General features: G+C 40.8%; 1 protein-coding gene across 2 annotated transcripts in view; it reads right to left on the bottom strand.

Moving 5' to 3' along the window:
• THSD7B (thrombospondin type 1 domain containing 7B) overlaps positions 1-18,587 on the bottom strand; it is a 491,576-nt gene that overhangs the window by 283,755 nt on the left and 189,234 nt on the right. For both annotated transcript variants that reach the window (XM_034786451.1, XM_034786452.1), the window contains exons 3-4: positions 17,295-18,105; positions 6,766-7,017 (exon numbers count right to left, since the gene is read on the bottom strand). In XM_034786451.1, the coding sequence (XP_034642342.1) occupies positions 6,766-7,017; positions 17,295-18,105 (1,063 nt within the window). The remainder of the gene's footprint in view (positions 1-6,765; positions 7,018-17,294; positions 18,106-18,587) is intronic.

Raw genomic sequence — 18,587 nt, 5'->3', positions numbered from 1 at the left:
AAAGGATTTAATCAAAAATGTGTATTTTGGCATTTCAGTAGTTTGCATTGAGTCAGATCTCTTCTGGCAAGGAGTATCACAATTAGGGTGCTGTCGCTGAGAATGTTATGTTCCCATCTCTTAAAGGTGAGAACTTGGGTCTATCGGTCTTCATTGCACCTGTTGAACATATCATCGAGTTGGAGTAGAGAGGTTAATTTGACTTCTATATTTGTCACTGGTGTGACCCCTGCTAGAATCTTGTGTCCAATTCTGGTGCTCCCAATTCCAGAAGGATGTTGATAAATTGAAGAGGGTTCAGAGGATTCAGACAAGAGCCACATGAATGATTAAAGGATTAGAAAAACTTTCTTATATAGTGATAAGCTAAATAGAGCCTTTTGAATCTAACAAAGAGCAGGTTATGGGGTATCTTGATTACAGTCTGAGTATCTACATCGGGAACAAATGTTTAATAATGTGCTCTTCAATCTATAAGAGAAAGGTATAGCACAATCCAATGGCTGGAAGTTGAAGCTAGACAAATTCCTACTGGAAATAAGGCGAACATTTTTAAAAGGTGAGAGCAATTAACCATTGGAACAAATTACCAAAAATTGTGTGGATTCTCTATGACTGACAACTAGGAATTCTTTCAGGGAAGTTTTGTGCCCTGAGTTAAACAGAAGGTCAGACTAGATTATCACAATGATCCCTTCTGGCTTTGGAATCTATGTATGCTGGGTAAGGTGATCTCTGAGGTTGGTCTCAGTCCATTAAAAGTCTTGTAGATTATGACCAGGAATTCTGCTCATGAGCCAATGAAGAGTCAGTGGACTTCAGGAAGCACAACCATGTGCCAATGCTGGTCTTTGTTACTAATGAAGTGTGTTGCTCTGTGTTGTACCTTTTTCACTTTCAAGCTTTTGCACTGAAGCCCAGGTAGAAGTTATGATGGTCCAAGCTGGAACTGAAAAAGGCATGATTTACCACGTCAAAATCCTCATATGTGAGAAGCTAGTGAACCCTCCACGTCAAGTTTCTGTATGCCCAAGAATAACGAGGCCGGTGTCTGAATAATGTTCGCCAGGACATTGCCCTTTAGAGCACTCTCACCACTCCCAATTCAAAGAACTAGTCAGTGATTACACTACTGATTTTCAGAGTGAAAGAGAAGCAGCCTATCTGTTCTGAATTGGTACACTTCCATGTAAGTCGTAACAACTCTAAAAAGAATTTTCTACCTTTAAATAAGACACGTTATGAGCATAATTCATAATACAATACCTTCACATTCAGATCTCAGCATGCCCTCTAAAATAAAAGAGCAGCTCTTAAAAGTTTCTCATTATTTCCAAATACTTTTAATTTTTGGAAAGCTTTGACTTGCTGACAAGGCAAAGAGGTTTCTCTTTTTATTATGTCATTGTCTTGTTACTCGGCAACCATGGAAACTCAAGAGAATTCAAGAAATAATTACAATTCTGGCAAAACTGTATATTCCCAGTGAACATGAAAACACATTTGGGGTTCAAACAATATTATAAAATAGTTTAAAAGAAATTGCTGACTCCATGATAGCTATATTGCAAATAACTTCTTTATAACTTATTTGATTCATAGCATCATAGAAATGTAGAACTAGAAGGGACATCAAGATGTCATCTAGACTATCCCCGAAAGCTATTTATCTAACCTGTTCTTTAAAACCTCCAGTGACGGGGATTCCACAACCTCCCTAGATACCCTGCTCCAGTGCTCAGCTATCTTTATATTTCTAATATCCTACCTAAAATCTCCCTTGCTGCAATCTTGTCTTACTGTCAGTGGACCTGGAAAACAATTAACACTACACTCTTTGTAACAACCTTTTACGTATTTGACAATGTCCTCCCCATTAGTGTTCTCTTCTGTATACTAAATTTGCCCAATTCTTTCAATCTTTCCTCATAGGTCATATTTTCTAAGCCTCCTATAATTATTATTGTTCTCTTCTGAATTCTCTCCAATTTGTCCACATCTTTCTTAAAGTGTGGTGCCTAGAAATGGATACAGTACTCCAGCTGAGACATCACCAGTGCCAAGTAGAGCAGATCAATTACCTCCCATGTCTTACGTATGATGCTCTTGTTAATACAAAAGGTTAATATCATTCTGGGGTGTAACAGCATCACATTGAGTCATATTCAATTTGTGATGCACTGTAACCCCTAGGATCTTTTCTGCAGTACTGCTGCCTAACCCAGTTGTTCTCCCATTTTATATTTCTGCAGTAGATTTTTCTTTCCCAAGAAGAATATTTTGCACTTGCCTTTACTGAATTTCATCTTATTGATTTCAGGCCAGGTCTCCAATTTGTCAAGATTATTTCTAATTCTAAGCTTGTCCTCCAAAGTGCTTGCAACCGCTCCCAGCTTGGTGTCATCTATTAATTCTATAAATGGACGTTCTACATCATTATCCAACTGGTTAATGAAAATATTGAATAGCACCAGACCTAGGACAGACCCCACTTGATACAGTCTCCCAGTCTGACAGCAAACTATTGATAACTACTCTGAGTATTATTTTTTCACCTACTTGTGCACCCACCTTATAGTAATTTTTCCTAGACTATATTTTCTTAGTTTCTTGTGATACTGTGTAAAAGCCTTATTAAAGTCCAGATATATCATGTCTACTGCTTTCCTCCATCCACCCGGTTGGTTATCCTGTCAAAAAAGGAAATTAGGTTGGTTTGCCATGATTTCTTTTTGACAAATCCATGCTGGCTATTACTTGTCCTTATTTTCCTCTAGGTGCTTACAAACTGATTGTTTAACAGTTTGTTCCAGAATCTTTCCAGGTATTTGAAGTTAGGCTGACTGGTCTATAATTCCCTGGGTTCTCTTTGTTCCCCTTTTTAGAGACAGGTACTATGTTTGCCCTTCTCTAGTCCTCTGGGACCTTACCAGTCGTCCATGAGTTCTCAAAGATAATTGCTAAAGGTTTAGAGATTGTTTCAGCTAGTTCCTTAAATACTCTACGGTAAATTTTGTCAGGCCCTGCAAACCTCTTCATCTCTTTAGCCTATCAAATTGATTCTCTTTGTACGTACAACAGTTTTACATCACTGTATTCACTTTAATTGATTTATTCCTGATTTAAACCAGGTAAATGAAAGAAGAATCAGCTTGTGTGTTTAAATTTGCCAAGCATATGAATAACTAATAGCAACCCAGAACAGTACACACTAAACTTCATGACACTTAATGCTGCTTTAATATTTTCCTTTTTGCATTTAAACTATTGATTTTAGGAAGTTATTTTAAATTTTAGCTGTAAAGTGAAAAGCTCTTCATACTTTACCGTCCAGGGCATGTGTGGAAACTTATAATGGTCTTACCAAAAAGTCTCCTTTAGAAGAACTAGTTTTCTGGAGCTGATGGTAGCAAGTTCTTTCCTTAGAGTGTTGGGGATGTACATAATATTTACCACTGCCCTCTGCTAGATGGAATCAAACCAGCTCAAGTGTTTGCCTTATCCCAAGAGAAGGAAGGAAACATCCCAAGCGCTACAGGCTGCAGTTCCCAACAGATATCGTGCACACTCTTCCTTTGTTCCTTCCTATTCAGGCATGGAGAGCTTCATAAGGGAATGGTCCCCCTGAGAAACTTCCTTGGGCAATGGGCAGAGCTTATAAGAACTATATGTTAAAGCAAACTAAACCAGAAGTCAGATTGCGTGTTTCCTAGGAATTAGGGAAGTAGAGGTAAAATATCACTGTACAGATAGACTAAAATGAAGTTCATATTAGAAGGAATGTGAGTAGGCCTTTCAAATGCAGGAGGAAGCCTTAAGCTTCCAATCCTGGATCTAGGTTCTTTGTACTCATCCCCTTTCTGCAAGAGAAGAAAAGAAAGGATGGAAGTCCACCTTTACCCCAGCAATGCAATGGACAAGGCACACATGACCCAAGAGTGAGAAAAATATATACTCTCTCTAGGTATTACATTGACAGTGGGGAGAAATAGCATGCCATTCTCCTCAAACAGAAGATGACACTCCTAGCATATCTCAGGCAACATTATTCTACAACTGTGAGGTACCAGTTTCTAGTGTGAAGGACTCGCATCTTGCCAAATTGGCTTTGTCCTTATCTGAAAATTTCCAGTAGTGTTTATAAGAAGATAACTGCCAGATCAACAGGCTGTAGATGGTAGTGTGGAGATATAAAATCTCTTACTGACTGCAGGTGATGTATATAGGCTCAATATTTAGACATTTCTGATCTTGTATTTCTCATATAGGATTTAATTTTAGACTCAATGGTATTGGATCCAACAGGTCTGCAATGTATAGAATACCATTGTATAGTTCTTTGCTTTCCAATTGGTTAGATTTCCTTGCATCCAGTATATGCCTCTGTAGAAGAGAGCGGCCAAAGGAAGGACTTCTAGAAATGAAACCTCTCACAAGCTTAACCAAAACACACACTAGCTGGTGTTCAATAACTTCATAGCCTACTTCCAGTCCTGGGGGGCATCTAGTCCCTGTAAATCATGGCTAACTAAACACTGTGGATTGTTTGCAGAATATCTGCCCCAGTGGCTAGAACAATCTGAAATTTTTATGGTCATCATTCTGGACCAGATCATGTGAGAACGTTGTGCTAACAGAAAGGGTACCCGGCTCAGCTGCTAGACGGGGTGCGGCCAAAAGCAGTCCCTGTGCTTTAATGTGCAGAATGCCGAAAAGCAGATGGGAATGGGTGGAAAGAAGCTTAGAGTTTCTGGGATGATGAGAATCACCCCCCCCCCCCCCCCACACACACACACACAATGACCCCCGGTACAGAGCTGGCATACTGAGAGAACAATCTGTTCCATCTTAACAGGTAGAGCAGAGCACACACAACCCTCTCCCTGTGCACAATGGGTAGCACTGGGAGAGCTGTATGAGGCACCAGCATGGGGTACAGCCTCTGGTGCGCTTGCTGGTGTTCCACACCACCATCTATACAGTGCTGTGGTGCAACTGTCACAATCTCGTACTCTAATTCATCAGTGTCAAAAAAAAATGGCAGGGATGGGAACCTAGGCTACAGGCACACCTCTCGTCACTTCCTCATTAACCAGCAGTTCGTGTGTTTCAATCAGGTATCAACTGAAACAATTGTACACACAGCATAAAATCAGCAGGACAATCTCTCATTCTTTTGTCTTTGAAATTGACGTGCATGTAGGTAAAGAGTAAAAATCAGTACACGAGAGCTTGTTTGTTGGATCCAATCAAGCAACTGAATTTTTTTACCTACCCACCTCACCTCCTGCTCCTAGCTGGGGGCACAGAGCTGATCAGCAATTGGCTGACTTTGAAGGAACTCAGTTGTGATCCCTTTAATGACACTTGCACAGGTTTCGCGCTTCCAAGCGGATGTGCATCTTGCAGAGTTCCCCCTCCCCATCCCCTCCGGCAGAGGCTTTTTGGCTGCAATATGGAGTCAGCAATTGTGGGGACAAAGTGTCTCCTTGTGAGAGGGTTTTGGAAGTTGGTAAGGTCAAAGCCATGCTGTTCCCTCCCACCAATCCCTATTTACCCACGAGGATGTTCTTTTCTGTGGAGAGAGAAGAAATAGTCAACCAAGATGAGCTTTCACTGCTCTTTGCCTGTTGTGAACCCTTTCAAGTTTTCCAGAGCCAATTAACAGACAGCCATGGACACCTGCCCCACCTCCATGAAGTCAGAAAGGCTCTGTGCATGCACAGGAGCTCTCTTTCCTCACCTGCAAAGCCACGGATTCTGCCTCTAGTTCTGACCTCTGTGCAGCAACTAATTCTCTTCAGGTGTCTATATAATAAGATTCCAGGATTGTCATTGTCTCCGTCATTCTGAAGCCAAAGATGTCTGAATCAGTGTGAAGCGATGGAAGTGGTTAAAGGCATGGCTGAGTGCTTTCTGTTCAATCATGACTGGAATTCAGAGTTTGGTACCATCCAATTTTTAAGTTTTCAGCCATTTTGACTTTATATATTATACCCAGGCAACAGTAAGACATGTATCTATGCCATTCCAAGAATCTTAGACCATTGTGATATCAGAGGTAATTTAACCAATCACTTGTCTCACTCTCCAGCTAAGTTTCATGCAACAGTTTCAGACAGTAGATTACTTGATCCAATTGCCGCACCCGTGAGCCCAGCTGACACTCCCACAAATCAACACAAATTGCCCAGCACGACCCCCTAGACACAAATCAACACAACCACCAACACAACAGATAAAATAACCCCTAACACATACAGCCCTTCAACGTATCACTCCCCCCTCATTCAACAACCACACAGATCCATACAGCTCTCCCAACATACCACACCCCACCCATAAATCAAGATAATCAGCACACACATAATAACCTCGAACATCACTTTGAAGCCTAGAATGTCTGAGTCAGTGTGAAGCAATGGAAACAGCTACAAACATGGTTGCGAGCTTTTTGTGTTTAGAGCATCACTGAGATTCACTGTGTGTTACCTTTCAATTTTTAAGATCTCATCCATTTATGAATTACACCCGTGCAGTAGCATGGGCTTTCAGCTACTAATTCAAGAATAAGTTTACATTTATACTTTAAAAAAAAAAATCTTTGAATCATTAATCTTTTTGCAAAAATAAGGGGAGAGGGCGTAGAGAGACAGGAATAAATTTGACCTTCGTTATCAAAGAGCTTTGCTGGTTCCCAACAAATAGGCAAACAAGGGCTTTGCATTCCACTTGAAAAGGTGCTGATAAAAGCATGTAATATACCTGGGGCATGGATGCAGAAGTTCTTTTCCTCCTACGTTGCAGGCCTCCTTCTCTTCTAGCTCAGGGCACTCCTTCCCAGTGCCTACTACAATGTATTTTATGCTCCTGTGTCTGCTTCGGAATCCTGGTGAGAGATCCCCCGAGTGACAAGTCTTCGAGCAGGTGCTCCACACGGACCAAACTGATGTCTCGCAATCTTTAGGCATGACACATGACTGAAAGGTCAGTGGGATGGTTTCTTGCATACAAAGGCTGTGATGAGAAAATGGTAAAAAAAATCTGAAGAGTTCTTGTTTGTTGCTGGATTTTAATTTTTCTACAGTCCCCTTCCACCTCACTGCCCTCCCCCCCCGCCAAAATTACATATAGGTTCTGATCTCACTTCCATCAGTGCAAATCCAGAGTAATTTCAGTTAAATTAATGGAGGGTATACCAGGGTAAAATTGGCGTAAGTGAAAGGTGAATCAGGTGTGATATCATAATTAATCTGGCATGTTTTAGGAAAGACTGTATTTAGATTTTTTTCAGCTAAAATATCTTGCACAGTGTATGTCCAGCTCACCCCGAGTTAGAAAAGATTAAAAAAGCAGTTCAGTGATGATATACTCTGTAAACTTCTTTTTATGAGCTTGATCAAGCCCATACTTCACAGTCTATCCAGGACAAAAAAACCCACACACAGAATATTGCAGAACTGCTGTCACTATGAACAGTTCACATCACCACATTCTTTCTGTTGGATATCCAAGCGTCCAAGTGAGTCAGGAGTTGAAATAGTTCCTGCTGAACAACACTTCTCTGAGAGACTGGAGGGAGCTCAACATCTTTAGGATGAAGCAACAAAATTAGGTTTTTAAACCTGTGATTCTGTGATCACACCAAGAAGTAGAGTGAGGGTACGTCTATATTTACCCACTGGTTCGGCGGCCAGCAATCGATCTTCTGGGATTGATTTATCGTGTCTTGTCTAGACGCGATAAATCAATCCCGGAAGTGCTCGCTGTCGACGCCGGTAATCCTGCTCTGCAAGAGGAGTAGGCGGAGTCGACGGAGGAGCCTGCCTGCCGCGTGTGGACCCACGGTAAGTACCTTTAAGTTCAAACTAAGATACTTTGACTTCCGTTACGTTATTCACGTAGCTGAAGGTGCGTATCTTAGTTCGAACTGAGGGCTTAGTGTGGACCAGGCCTGACATGCGAACCAAAACCATATTAGTTCTAATAGACATTCTGGCTTTGCATTCTCTTGGCTTGATTAAAACCACTAAATTAAATATTTCTAGATCTACAGAGTGATTCCAAAGCCAAATGAAAGCAAAAAGCTCCTGGAATTTTGCAGCTGGATTCTGTGGATCTGATTCTCCAATATTTGCTCCTTTTGTCATTTATATCTGTGCAAAATCATTGTAAAGTGCTTGTTCACTTTACAGAAGTGAGCATCACTATGCCAGGTGAACGTGGAGAAGCAGGCCTTAAGAGTTTACAGCTGCAGACAGCGTTATATTAGAATGACTCAAGAGTACCTCAACAAAAAAAACAAAAAGCAAACAATCCCTGAAGTACAGAATTAAAACAGCTTTTCAAAAATACAGAAACTTGATTACTTCAAGCAAGTAACTTTTCTCTCTGATTAAATATCCCAATGCTAGCTATAGGAGCACACGTATGCAGGCAGCTACCTGATCAATTCCTTTTTTCTTCTGCTCAATGGCATTTAGTAGAACTGCAAAAGGGAACCTGCAGAAAACAACAATTCCTGCTCCTCCCCTTTACAGTCTCTCCTCCTCCACAGCCATCCGCAGTTCAGCCACAGAGCCATCAATGGTCCTCTAGAAAAGAAGAAACCCCCTTTCCTACCCTCCAGTGCCATAGCAACTGGTGCAGTGGGAGGTGGGAAGGGGTAAAATGAGAGAAAATGTAGTGACTTAGGGGCAGGGGTTTCACCAGGGAGACACCAAGAAAGTGGAGATGGGGGGGGGGAGAAGATGGAGACAGCAGAGAAAGAAAACTCTGGGATGGGGAATCCTGGGGAAAGACAGAGTAAGCAGTTATTTGCCCAGACTTGTAAATGTCCATGACCAATTTGCAAGGTTGGTATGAAACTATTACAAATGTAGCTCAGCTAAGTGCAGACTTCTCTTTCCTTTGTAATTTTATTCTTTTCCAGCCCCTAATGGCTCACAATCAGGGTTTTACCAAATGCAAAGAGCAAAGCGTGTAGCTCTTAAAAGGTGGGAAATGTCAAGGGATCAGTTATTGAATCTCTTTTAGATTACTTACTAACACAGTGAAACTAACCAGGACACATGCTTTCATTCAGGGCTCTTTACTAGAAACTGGATATTTATAAAACTAATATGGAAGGAATCCTTTTACATGCTTCTTCCACAGTGATCTAAAATGTCCTAGGTGCCTGACAGTACACAAGAGACATGACCCCTGTCCTGGAAACTTATAGTCCAATATCAGACATGTGACAACTAACGGGAAATAAAGCTGAAGGAAGGGTTTGTGAGAGGGAGGACAAGAGTTACACCAATAGCTATTTAGATTGCAAGCTCTTTAGGACAAGGACCTTCTCTTTGATTGTATGTTTGTACAATGGGGTAGTGGCTTCGAGGTGCTATCATAATACAAGTAAATACTAAGATCATACAGTTACTCAGCAATGCCTGGTGGACAATTTAAAAAAAATATGTAACATCTCTGTTGTGTGTCCCAGTAGAAGTAGGTCTCAAGGAAGAATTCAATAAGGAGAAGTGGTGGTTTGATGGACCAGCTCAGGCCACAAAACAGGAAGTAGAATGGGAGAGAAAAAGAAGAGATGGTTGTGGGAGAAGGGGACAAAGCAGGAGGACAGGGGGCGCATATAGGCTGTGATTTTGGGTGGAGTGGCTCAGTGCTGGGGGTGTGGGGGATTAGGCTCTGGCTCCTTGTTAATATACTTTCCGCCAACATACCCCAGTAAAAAGTAATGTGACCCATGGAACATTTTTGGGGCCAGTTACACGGGCATTCCACATGGAATACCAGTGTGGAGAACTAGGAGAGCAGGATTTTTTTTTGCTCACTCCAAACTGCATCACACTGCTTTCTTCTTGCCAAACCTTTTTTCCTTTTAATTTAAACCTATATTCTCCCCCCATGGACCCCAAAGCATGATTCAATTGAATACATACATGGAAAATACTTTCTAGTCAAAGGTAAACCTCTGCTACGGACTAAGGATAGTCAAATCCCTCCCTTACTGCAAAGCTGGCACAAACAGGAGCACTCTGCGTGTGTTTATTCTCCCCCCCCCCCCCCCCAAGAATTTTTACCCTGCCATACACATTTTTCCTCCCTCTCTGAAGATTTCTTTACACTTCTAGCCACTTACTTCTCTTCATTCCCCCCGCCCCCACTGTTTTTTTCCCCCAGCTCTGCCCATGCTCTACTCCTATTAAAGTAAGAATCTGAGATGGATTTTTGAACCCACAGTATTTAACTATGATGGTCAAGTGATCTAATTCCAGGTCTGATCTTCATTCCCTCTATCATGGGGGGCAGGTCACTAACCACCTGTGTCACAGTCTCCCTATCTGTAAAATAGGGATACTAACCTCTTCAGTGAGGTGGGGGGGAGGTGGGGTTAAACATGCTCATAATGTCATTTGAAGAGGCAGAGCACTTTAGCCAGAGCTCAGCCATGAACACTACATTCCTGAAAATACTCTGAAAGCTGTATTAGTAACATTGCAACACTTTAAATAAGCATAGCACTTATATAGGCAGAGATTTGTGCATTCCTGTCTGCAACTTTTGCCCTCACCAACAAACATAATGCCTCTTTTTTACGTTTATTACCTGCTGCCAGTCATGGGGCATGCATAGCTATGCAGTTCTTGCACTACTACTTAGATCTGACTAGTCTCCAGGAGACAGTTTGATGGACTTTGATAGGAAACAAACAGGGGGGGAAGATGGATACGTAGGCTGTGCATTAGAACTACCACTTATTTTGCAGCATATAGGATAATTTAAAAGCGTTCAAGAGCAGCTGGCTCCTGTTACCTATAGTTGCTATCCTGAGGAGACATGTGGAAGTGGCCTCGCCACAAAGGGGACAAATTCTGGTCCCACTGAAGTCAATAAGAACATTGTCATTGTGAGTGCTCTGCACATTTGAAAATAAGGTGACTTAGAGGCTGACCCAACTGCTATTGAAATCAATAGGAAAATTCCCATGGATTTAATTGAATTGGATTTGGTCTTTATATATTGCCCAAATATGGCTTTAGGGGCCTAACTTTAAGCACCCACATTTGAAATTGTTTAACGTCAACCCTTTTGTGTCTTAGTTTCCTCACCTTTAAAATTAAGAAACTACTTCCTTACCTCTGGGGTGTTGTGAGGGTGAATTAATTAGTGCTTAGAAACACTAAGTGCAACATATTGTTATCCTAAGCAAAGACTGTAAATGAGCTAAACATGCAAAATTAGGCACTCAGATTTCAGGATGATTGTGGTATAAAAACCTAAACGGAAAGCATCGACTACACTATGGGATAGCTCTCTGTTGTCCAGTGGAGCCTAAGATGAAAACTCCACAACCATTTTAATTTTAGATGTATATAGGTGTTATAGGAGGTGAAATACTTACTCGCTAACCGCCTCCATCATGACCTTTAAACATTAGCACAGGTATAAAATGTCAATACATTTTAACAACGGATTGGCAACCATATCCAAACAGCTTCGGAGCTTATACCCACTCTAACCATCTTTAATCTTTTTCTTTGTAATATTAAGCTAGGCAGACAGCCTTATTTCCCTTTTACTAGTTTATCTATACATTGCTCAGGACCTTAGTAAGACAGTGTGCAAAATATTGTTTAAAAACCATTCTAATTTCTAATAGATAAGGAGCTAGTGAAAGTAAATTACTGGCCAATCTGATTATACTGAGAAATTTCAGTGGATCTCAACATGGCTAGTAGGGCACCTGATATCAACATTTTCAAGAGAGTGTCAACTGAAACTAGCCTTACATACAGCTGTATAACCCCATTCCATGTTGGGGGGTTTATAGCTGCAACTGAGATTAGAATCTGCAGCAAATACTGGATCAAACAAGTTAACATAAAGCAAGTAAACAGCCCTGAATGGTGTCAAAGAACTGGATTTTCTTTTCATTTGAATATTTCTAGTGAGCAAAGGCAGTGAAAAATATGTACACGTGCACATACTCTGGCCAGTGTTACCTCATAACATCTGCTCCCCAGCAGATTCTTATGTGCAACGACTCACTAAAATGTGAGTCTCACTGGTTTCTATCTGTTAGTTCAGAGACCTGAAGTCAAAATAACTGTGGCCGTGCCACCCAAAACCAAATGTAAAAACATGCTCTTTCCTCTTGGACAAAGCTCAGACACAGTCTTATGTATTCCAGATGTATCTGGGGCAAACTCACGTAAGTAAAGACTAGACATGTGAGGCATCACTGTTAAGTTTTCTGAGCCTGTGAGCCAAAGATGCAATTTCACTGCCCAAATGAAAAGGATGTTTGGGAGACCTAGGTTCAAATTCCAATCCTAGCTCACTCAGGGATCCAAAATGGGAATGAGAAAATGGCTTGGGAAAAGACTGAACATAAGGCTTTGTCTAGGCTGAGACCACCTCCAAAAATGTTCACTATTACAACAGCGCAAACATTGACCTGTTAGAATTAAAAATGTACTTACAATTCTATTTCATCTATCTCAGCAGACATCGATCTCACAGTCATGATCACTATGGTAGCTGGGACCAAGCTTTTCAGAAAGGAGTGCCTGAAGTTGGGTTCTGAAATTGTTTGGCCTGATGTTTCAAAAGTGCGGAGTACATTCAGTGGGAACTGAGCATGTCCAGCACGTCTGAAAATTAGACCAGATCTACTTAGGAACCTAAAATGGATTTAGGAGCCTAACTTTAGGCACCAATTTTTGAAAATCTTGATTTAGGATGGTCTAATCTGTCTAATTTGTCTAACCCAACAGAATGAGTAGATTTTATCCCCATCTCCTGTAGGTGTGCTTAGATGTGACAATGCAGAAACCACCAACATAAAAAGTGCCAACATATACATTCTGGTGACTTAGGCAGAGGCTTATATTTAAACACTTGCAGACTCTTTGGAAAAACAAAATGGAAATTCTCTTGTAATTCCCGAAATAAAAGGATGCATGATGTTTGATTTCACAGTGATCCTTTTCAGGCCATAATGATTAGAATTGCTTCCACAAAAGATTGAGGTCTGGCCGCCCTTCCATCACCTTCAACTCCCCACAAAGTAATTCTATCTTAGGCTTTTTTCTTCTCTTTTTCTTTTCTTTCTTTTCTTTCTTTTTTTTTTTTTTTTTTTTTTCTTCTTGCAAGGCTGGTGCTCATGCACTTGTGGCTGGAACAGTCAAACAAATCTCTGTAGGGTGCAATTTTTTTGAATTGAATTGAATACCTTATGCAGGGGATTCTTCTTCTCACATATAATGCTTCATGCTGGACAGAGGAGGTTCTTTTGGCTGGCTTCTGCCATGTTAGTTAACAACAATTAATGAGAAAATAAAAGCAGGTTTGAGGCAAGTAAGTTTCATACCATTGCTAGCCATCTCAAAAAGGCAGAAAGCTTCTATTAGTATGAACCATAAGCTTACTGGCTAAGAAACCAAAATGAATTCCCCCCAGTAATCCTGCAGCTGCAAAGAGATGACTGCTGCCTTCAACTTCATAACACATGAAAGCAGCTTGTGGCCTTATCAACGAAATACACTTTTTTGGCCAGAGAAGGAGAATTCTTTTTACAGATTCACTTGTTTGAGTCTTTGTAACTGTCTAAAGCAGAAAGTTTAATTTCCATTTGAGGCATCTTTGCAAATATAGGACTCACTCACTCACAAATATTTCCAGGAGGTACTGCTCGCAAACATAAGTAATGGTTGTACAAACTACCGCACAAATTAAACAACTTCAATAATAAGGAAGGCACCATGGCTAACACTACACAGTCATATGTGCTGTAACATTCTAAAATTTGAGATCAGATTCACAGGTATTTACCTTCCTGAAATACTCTCTGACAGTCAATGGACCACTTTGATTAGCTGGCATTTTTCTTTTATGATTAAGCAGCCATAAGGCTAATGAGCATGGTGAAATTCTTAGGACATTTATCATAATAATTATTCAATGCCACGAGAGATTTCATTACAGACATATTGTGTGGTACTTCCCATTTGCTTCAGTTTTTCTCATCTATAAGATGTGTCTCATCAGTACCCATTCAACACCCCAAAGAAGAAGCCTGGGCCAGGAAAAAGAAAAGGCTCATTTTCTCTTTCCAGTCCCACAGCAGATTTTTGGCTGCCTAAGCTCAGCTCTGTTCAGGGTTATGCAAATGTGTTTGCTCTTCTTTGTCAGTGGCCAAAAATATCATCATTATTGTAAAGAGATGCTTTACAGGACCTGCAAGATCTGGTCCATTCTTCAAAAGCAAGCTTGCAAATATGTCATGCAATGAAATGAGTTTGACATTACTAGGTGATTGTTTATGTTGTCTGGGACATGTTGTAGTGGTGACATTTTATTTCTAGTATTATATGTGCAGTATGCTTTGGATTTTAGGTTTCTAGTACCAAATTGCACAATTTCCACTAGCAACTGCGTAAAAAAAAGATACCCTTATAATGAAACATGTGATAATCTGAGGGCTATCAAATAACGCGATCCTTAACCCCCAACCAAATCAATAAAGGTAGCTTATTTTATTTGTGCAATAATATTAAATTATGAGCTAGATTCACAAGCATCTGTCATAAGAAAGTCTGCCAGAAGGAGGTTGCAGTGATTAAATCTGCCCTATAAAAAGTGACTAGCACAGCCCAAAAAAGGGGAAGGCACTGGGCAAGAAGGTGGCATGGCATCCCTCCAGCAGCTAATATCTTCAAAGTCCGGTGATGGGACAGTAGATGGGGAGGGCTCTGAGTTACTACAGAGAATTCTTTCCCAGGTGTCTGGCTGGTGGGTGTTGCCCACATGCTCAGGGTCTAATTGCTCACCGTATTTGAAGTCAGGAAGGAATTTTCCCCTAGGTCAGATAGGCAGCGACCCTGGTGGGGGGGGTTCACCTTCCTCTGCAGCAAGGGGCATGGGTCACTTGCAGATTTAAAGTAGTGTAAATGGTGGATTTTCTGTAACTTGACATTTTTAAAATCATGATTTGAGGACTTCAGTAACTCATCTGGAGGTTAGGGGTCTATTTCAGGAATGGGTGGGTGCGGTTCTGTGACCTGCAGTGCGCAGGAGGTCACACCAGATGATAATGATGGTCGTTTCTGACCTTAAAGTCTATGGGTCTCTGCCAGTGGGGCTCTATGGCACCTCAGCTATAAACTGAATCTGCACCTTTCCCTCCACATAGTGGAAGCCTGAGTAGAGAATGTAGTGGTGGAAACACACTCTTCTTTTTCTTGAGGTGAATCTGTCAATGGATGCTTAGTGGCATGGAATGTGTAATCTAACAAAGAATTTTGTATGCATCATCTGTGGTGAAGCATGCACGGTAAGCGTCAGGAAATCAGTTAACTGGGTATTAAGGGATGTCTACACTGCACTCTAAGCCCAGGCTCTGACTCCGGTTTGAGCCCAAGCCCTACTTCCATCCACATACAAATCAGTCTGACATAGGTCAGCAAGCACTCAGGATTCATGTCCTAGGACCCTGCTTGGGAGGGGTGGGAGTGAGAACAGGAGTCTTGCGGTGACTCAGGTCCAAGCCCTGTAATTCTGCAGTGTGAATCCAGCTCGAACTGCACACTTGAGTCAGAAGTTCTGGGTAGTGCAGTATGGACATGTTAGCATGGCTGTGAGACCAGTGTCCTGTAACTATAAGCCCAAGTTTACAATGCAGTGTGGATACTCAAGATCAGCCCTAGAAACACCGAGTCCACAAGCTCAGATCCCACAGACCTGGGTTTACAATGAAGTGTAGATATACCCTAGAGCCCATGAGCCAAATTCTGATGTCACAGGGATACAAATCAGAAGTAGCTCCATTAAAGTCTATGACGGTAAAATTGGTGTAAGCAAGATTAAAATCAGGCTATATATTTAGAGTCATGCAAAAAAGTGGAGATGTCAGAAACTGCTGGAATAGTTTGCGCTGACACTTCTTCTAACCAATAAAAACATCTGTACTTCGCAGCAGATATAATAAAAGCAGGTACGAAAAAGGCTACAGGGTATATTTCATCTCAGTATGTGTGCAAAACTGCCAGTGACATTAATAGAAGCAAAGCATCAAACACAAAATAACCCCATCTCTCTCCAATTTGAATGTGAGCAGGTGCCAGGAGCTATAGATTAGTGAGAAATACACGGAGTTCTGAAAAATTCGGGAGCAAGATTTTTGAAGAACTCCTAATGTTATCGAAAAAATGTTTCAATCCTAAATTAAATGCAGTGCTAAGATATTTTAAATATAAATTTGAGGAGAAATTGGAAGAATAAAAAGGTTTTCACTGCTTGCTGTACAGTATTACAACCTTGACATGGAAATAATAGGAATCCATACCATATAGTCTAAAAAAATGATTAGGTACCAAAAAGAGGACAGCAGTCAACAACTGGTATTACAGAAAGAAATGTAAGACTTCATTCTCTCTAATATACTCTAATACCTACCATTGGCATCAATAAGAGTTGCATATGCATATGAAGGTCCATAATTACGCTTAGATGAAAATAAAACTATTATATTACTGAACTTTCATTAGCTAAAGCAACATTGCTGGAAATATCAATATCTCAATTGGTATTGTGCCAAAATTCTTCACTGAGTTGCACCCATGATGTAATCAGTGAGAATACCAAGAGTTTAGGTTGGGATAGAGTTTGGCACATTCAGTCTAACAAAAGTAATACTATATTCTACAAGAATAATTTGTATCTACAGCAAAAAAAAAAATTAATTGGAATTGTTAATATTACAAAGAAAGCAATATACTCTTCCATTTCCTTTAATGGACAAACAAAAATAAGTTGAGACTAGTATAACTCTGACAGACCCTGGTCGTCGGCAGGCAGGATCGAACGGGGGACCTCTAGAGCTTAGTGCATGAGTCTCTATCTCATGAGCTAAAGCCAACTGGCTGTTAGCTAAGGCTGTAGAGCAGACACATTTAGCTCTCTGTGTGTAAGTGGTCTCGGTGCCACTAGGTGGGACAGAACACCACACTCAGGAGATACGTGGGTTACACTAGCACAAAAAGGGAGCATTAAAAACAAAATTCATGTAAACATTCACAAATAGTAAAAGTATGCAAAATAGCCCAATTACATTGTTTACCCTCTTTGCAAAGCCAAAGTAAAAAACAAAAAGTGCATTAAAATGTGGGTTTAAAACTCAAAAACTAAGTGCCTTTGCATCGTGTTACCAGGCAGAACCTGTTTGCCAGCTTTCTACAAAACAAACCTATTTTAGATAAAATAAAAGATGAATGTGAAGATACCCTTACCTCAGCATAGCATTTTTCCCATCACTCCTTGTACACCTAACTTGCCTTGTCTGATAACCTATTTCTACATCCCATGGCTTGGAATAGTGGTGGGATTTATAACTGTGCAGTTTGAATGTGCTTCGTTCTGCAGAATCCGAACTGAAATCCAGCATAGTTCTTCCAATAAGACTAACTTCTTTAAGGTGAGGCAACCTGCATTTACTCCAAGGTCCAACTTGAAGACTATAAGTGTATTCCTCTTCCCCAAGAGAACAAGAGATAGGGACATCACAGATTCTTGATTCAGTAAGATTTGGACAATTGGAACCACCATAGAGTGGAGGAGAGATAACAGAACGAGTTCTGTGTTGTAAACTCCTCACACAGTCTTTGCTGCACTCAGACCATTTGGAGAATTCTGATACAACACAATCCCGTGGACAAGGTATTAGACAAGCTTGTTCTACAGGTGGCTGTGGTATAAAATATTCACATATTTCACTGGCAACTATAGTTCTATTCAGTTTCTGAATACAATGTACGCTTCTGTGTTGTAGCCCATGCTGTGCAGTCACACAGTCTGTAGTCCTTGGTTTGACTTCACCATGAGCAAAAGGAACAAGCACACATATCTGCCATTCTGAAACTTCCCACTCAAAGAGTTCAAGGTGCCAGTCACATACTTGAAAGCAGCTCCTTTGGTTTTCAGGTTTGTCCCTCAGTTCACAGTTTGAATGGTGGGTTGTCCAACCTTCTACATGGACACACCACACGGCTCGACTCCGAATACCACCTGACCCGCAGTCACCTATACATCGCCCCCAATGACCTATGAAAGAAAGAAAACATTGAGCAAATGGTTAGAATGCCCTTCTAAAGGAAAAGTGAGATAATCCTGTTCAGAAAGACTAATTAGAATCCATTGCTGCCATTAATCCACATTAAAAACCTCCTCCTGAAGTCAATGAGAGTTCTGCTGTGGAATAATAGCAAGATCAAGCCTGAGAACAGTGTACAGTTTCAGTATAGCAGTAAATAATTATCATCTTGACCCTGCAGTATGCTGAATGCATCCTAAAAGCCAGACTTGTCTCTCTGCCCATTGACATCACTGGGAGCTAACCCCTTTCAGAGCTTTGAGGAAAGAAGATGATCAGCCTTCATTTTTCTAAGCCTCATTAATATGGGAAACTTTCAAACAGTTTTCCATATTTACACAAATTCTCCCTAACATCCAAAATTATAGGCAGCCAATGACATTTCTGTAATAAAATGCATCCAAAAGCCTAAGGAAACACAAGCATTTCATTT

Source organism: Trachemys scripta, chromosome 11 (genome assembly GCF_013100865.1).
Source record: "Trachemys scripta elegans isolate TJP31775 chromosome 11, CAS_Tse_1.0, whole genome shotgun sequence".
Lineage (NCBI taxonomy): Eukaryota > Metazoa > Chordata > Testudines > Emydidae > Trachemys > Trachemys scripta.
The sequence above is the reverse complement of the archived record's forward strand: the minus strand, read 5'-3'. Positions and strand labels throughout refer to the sequence as shown.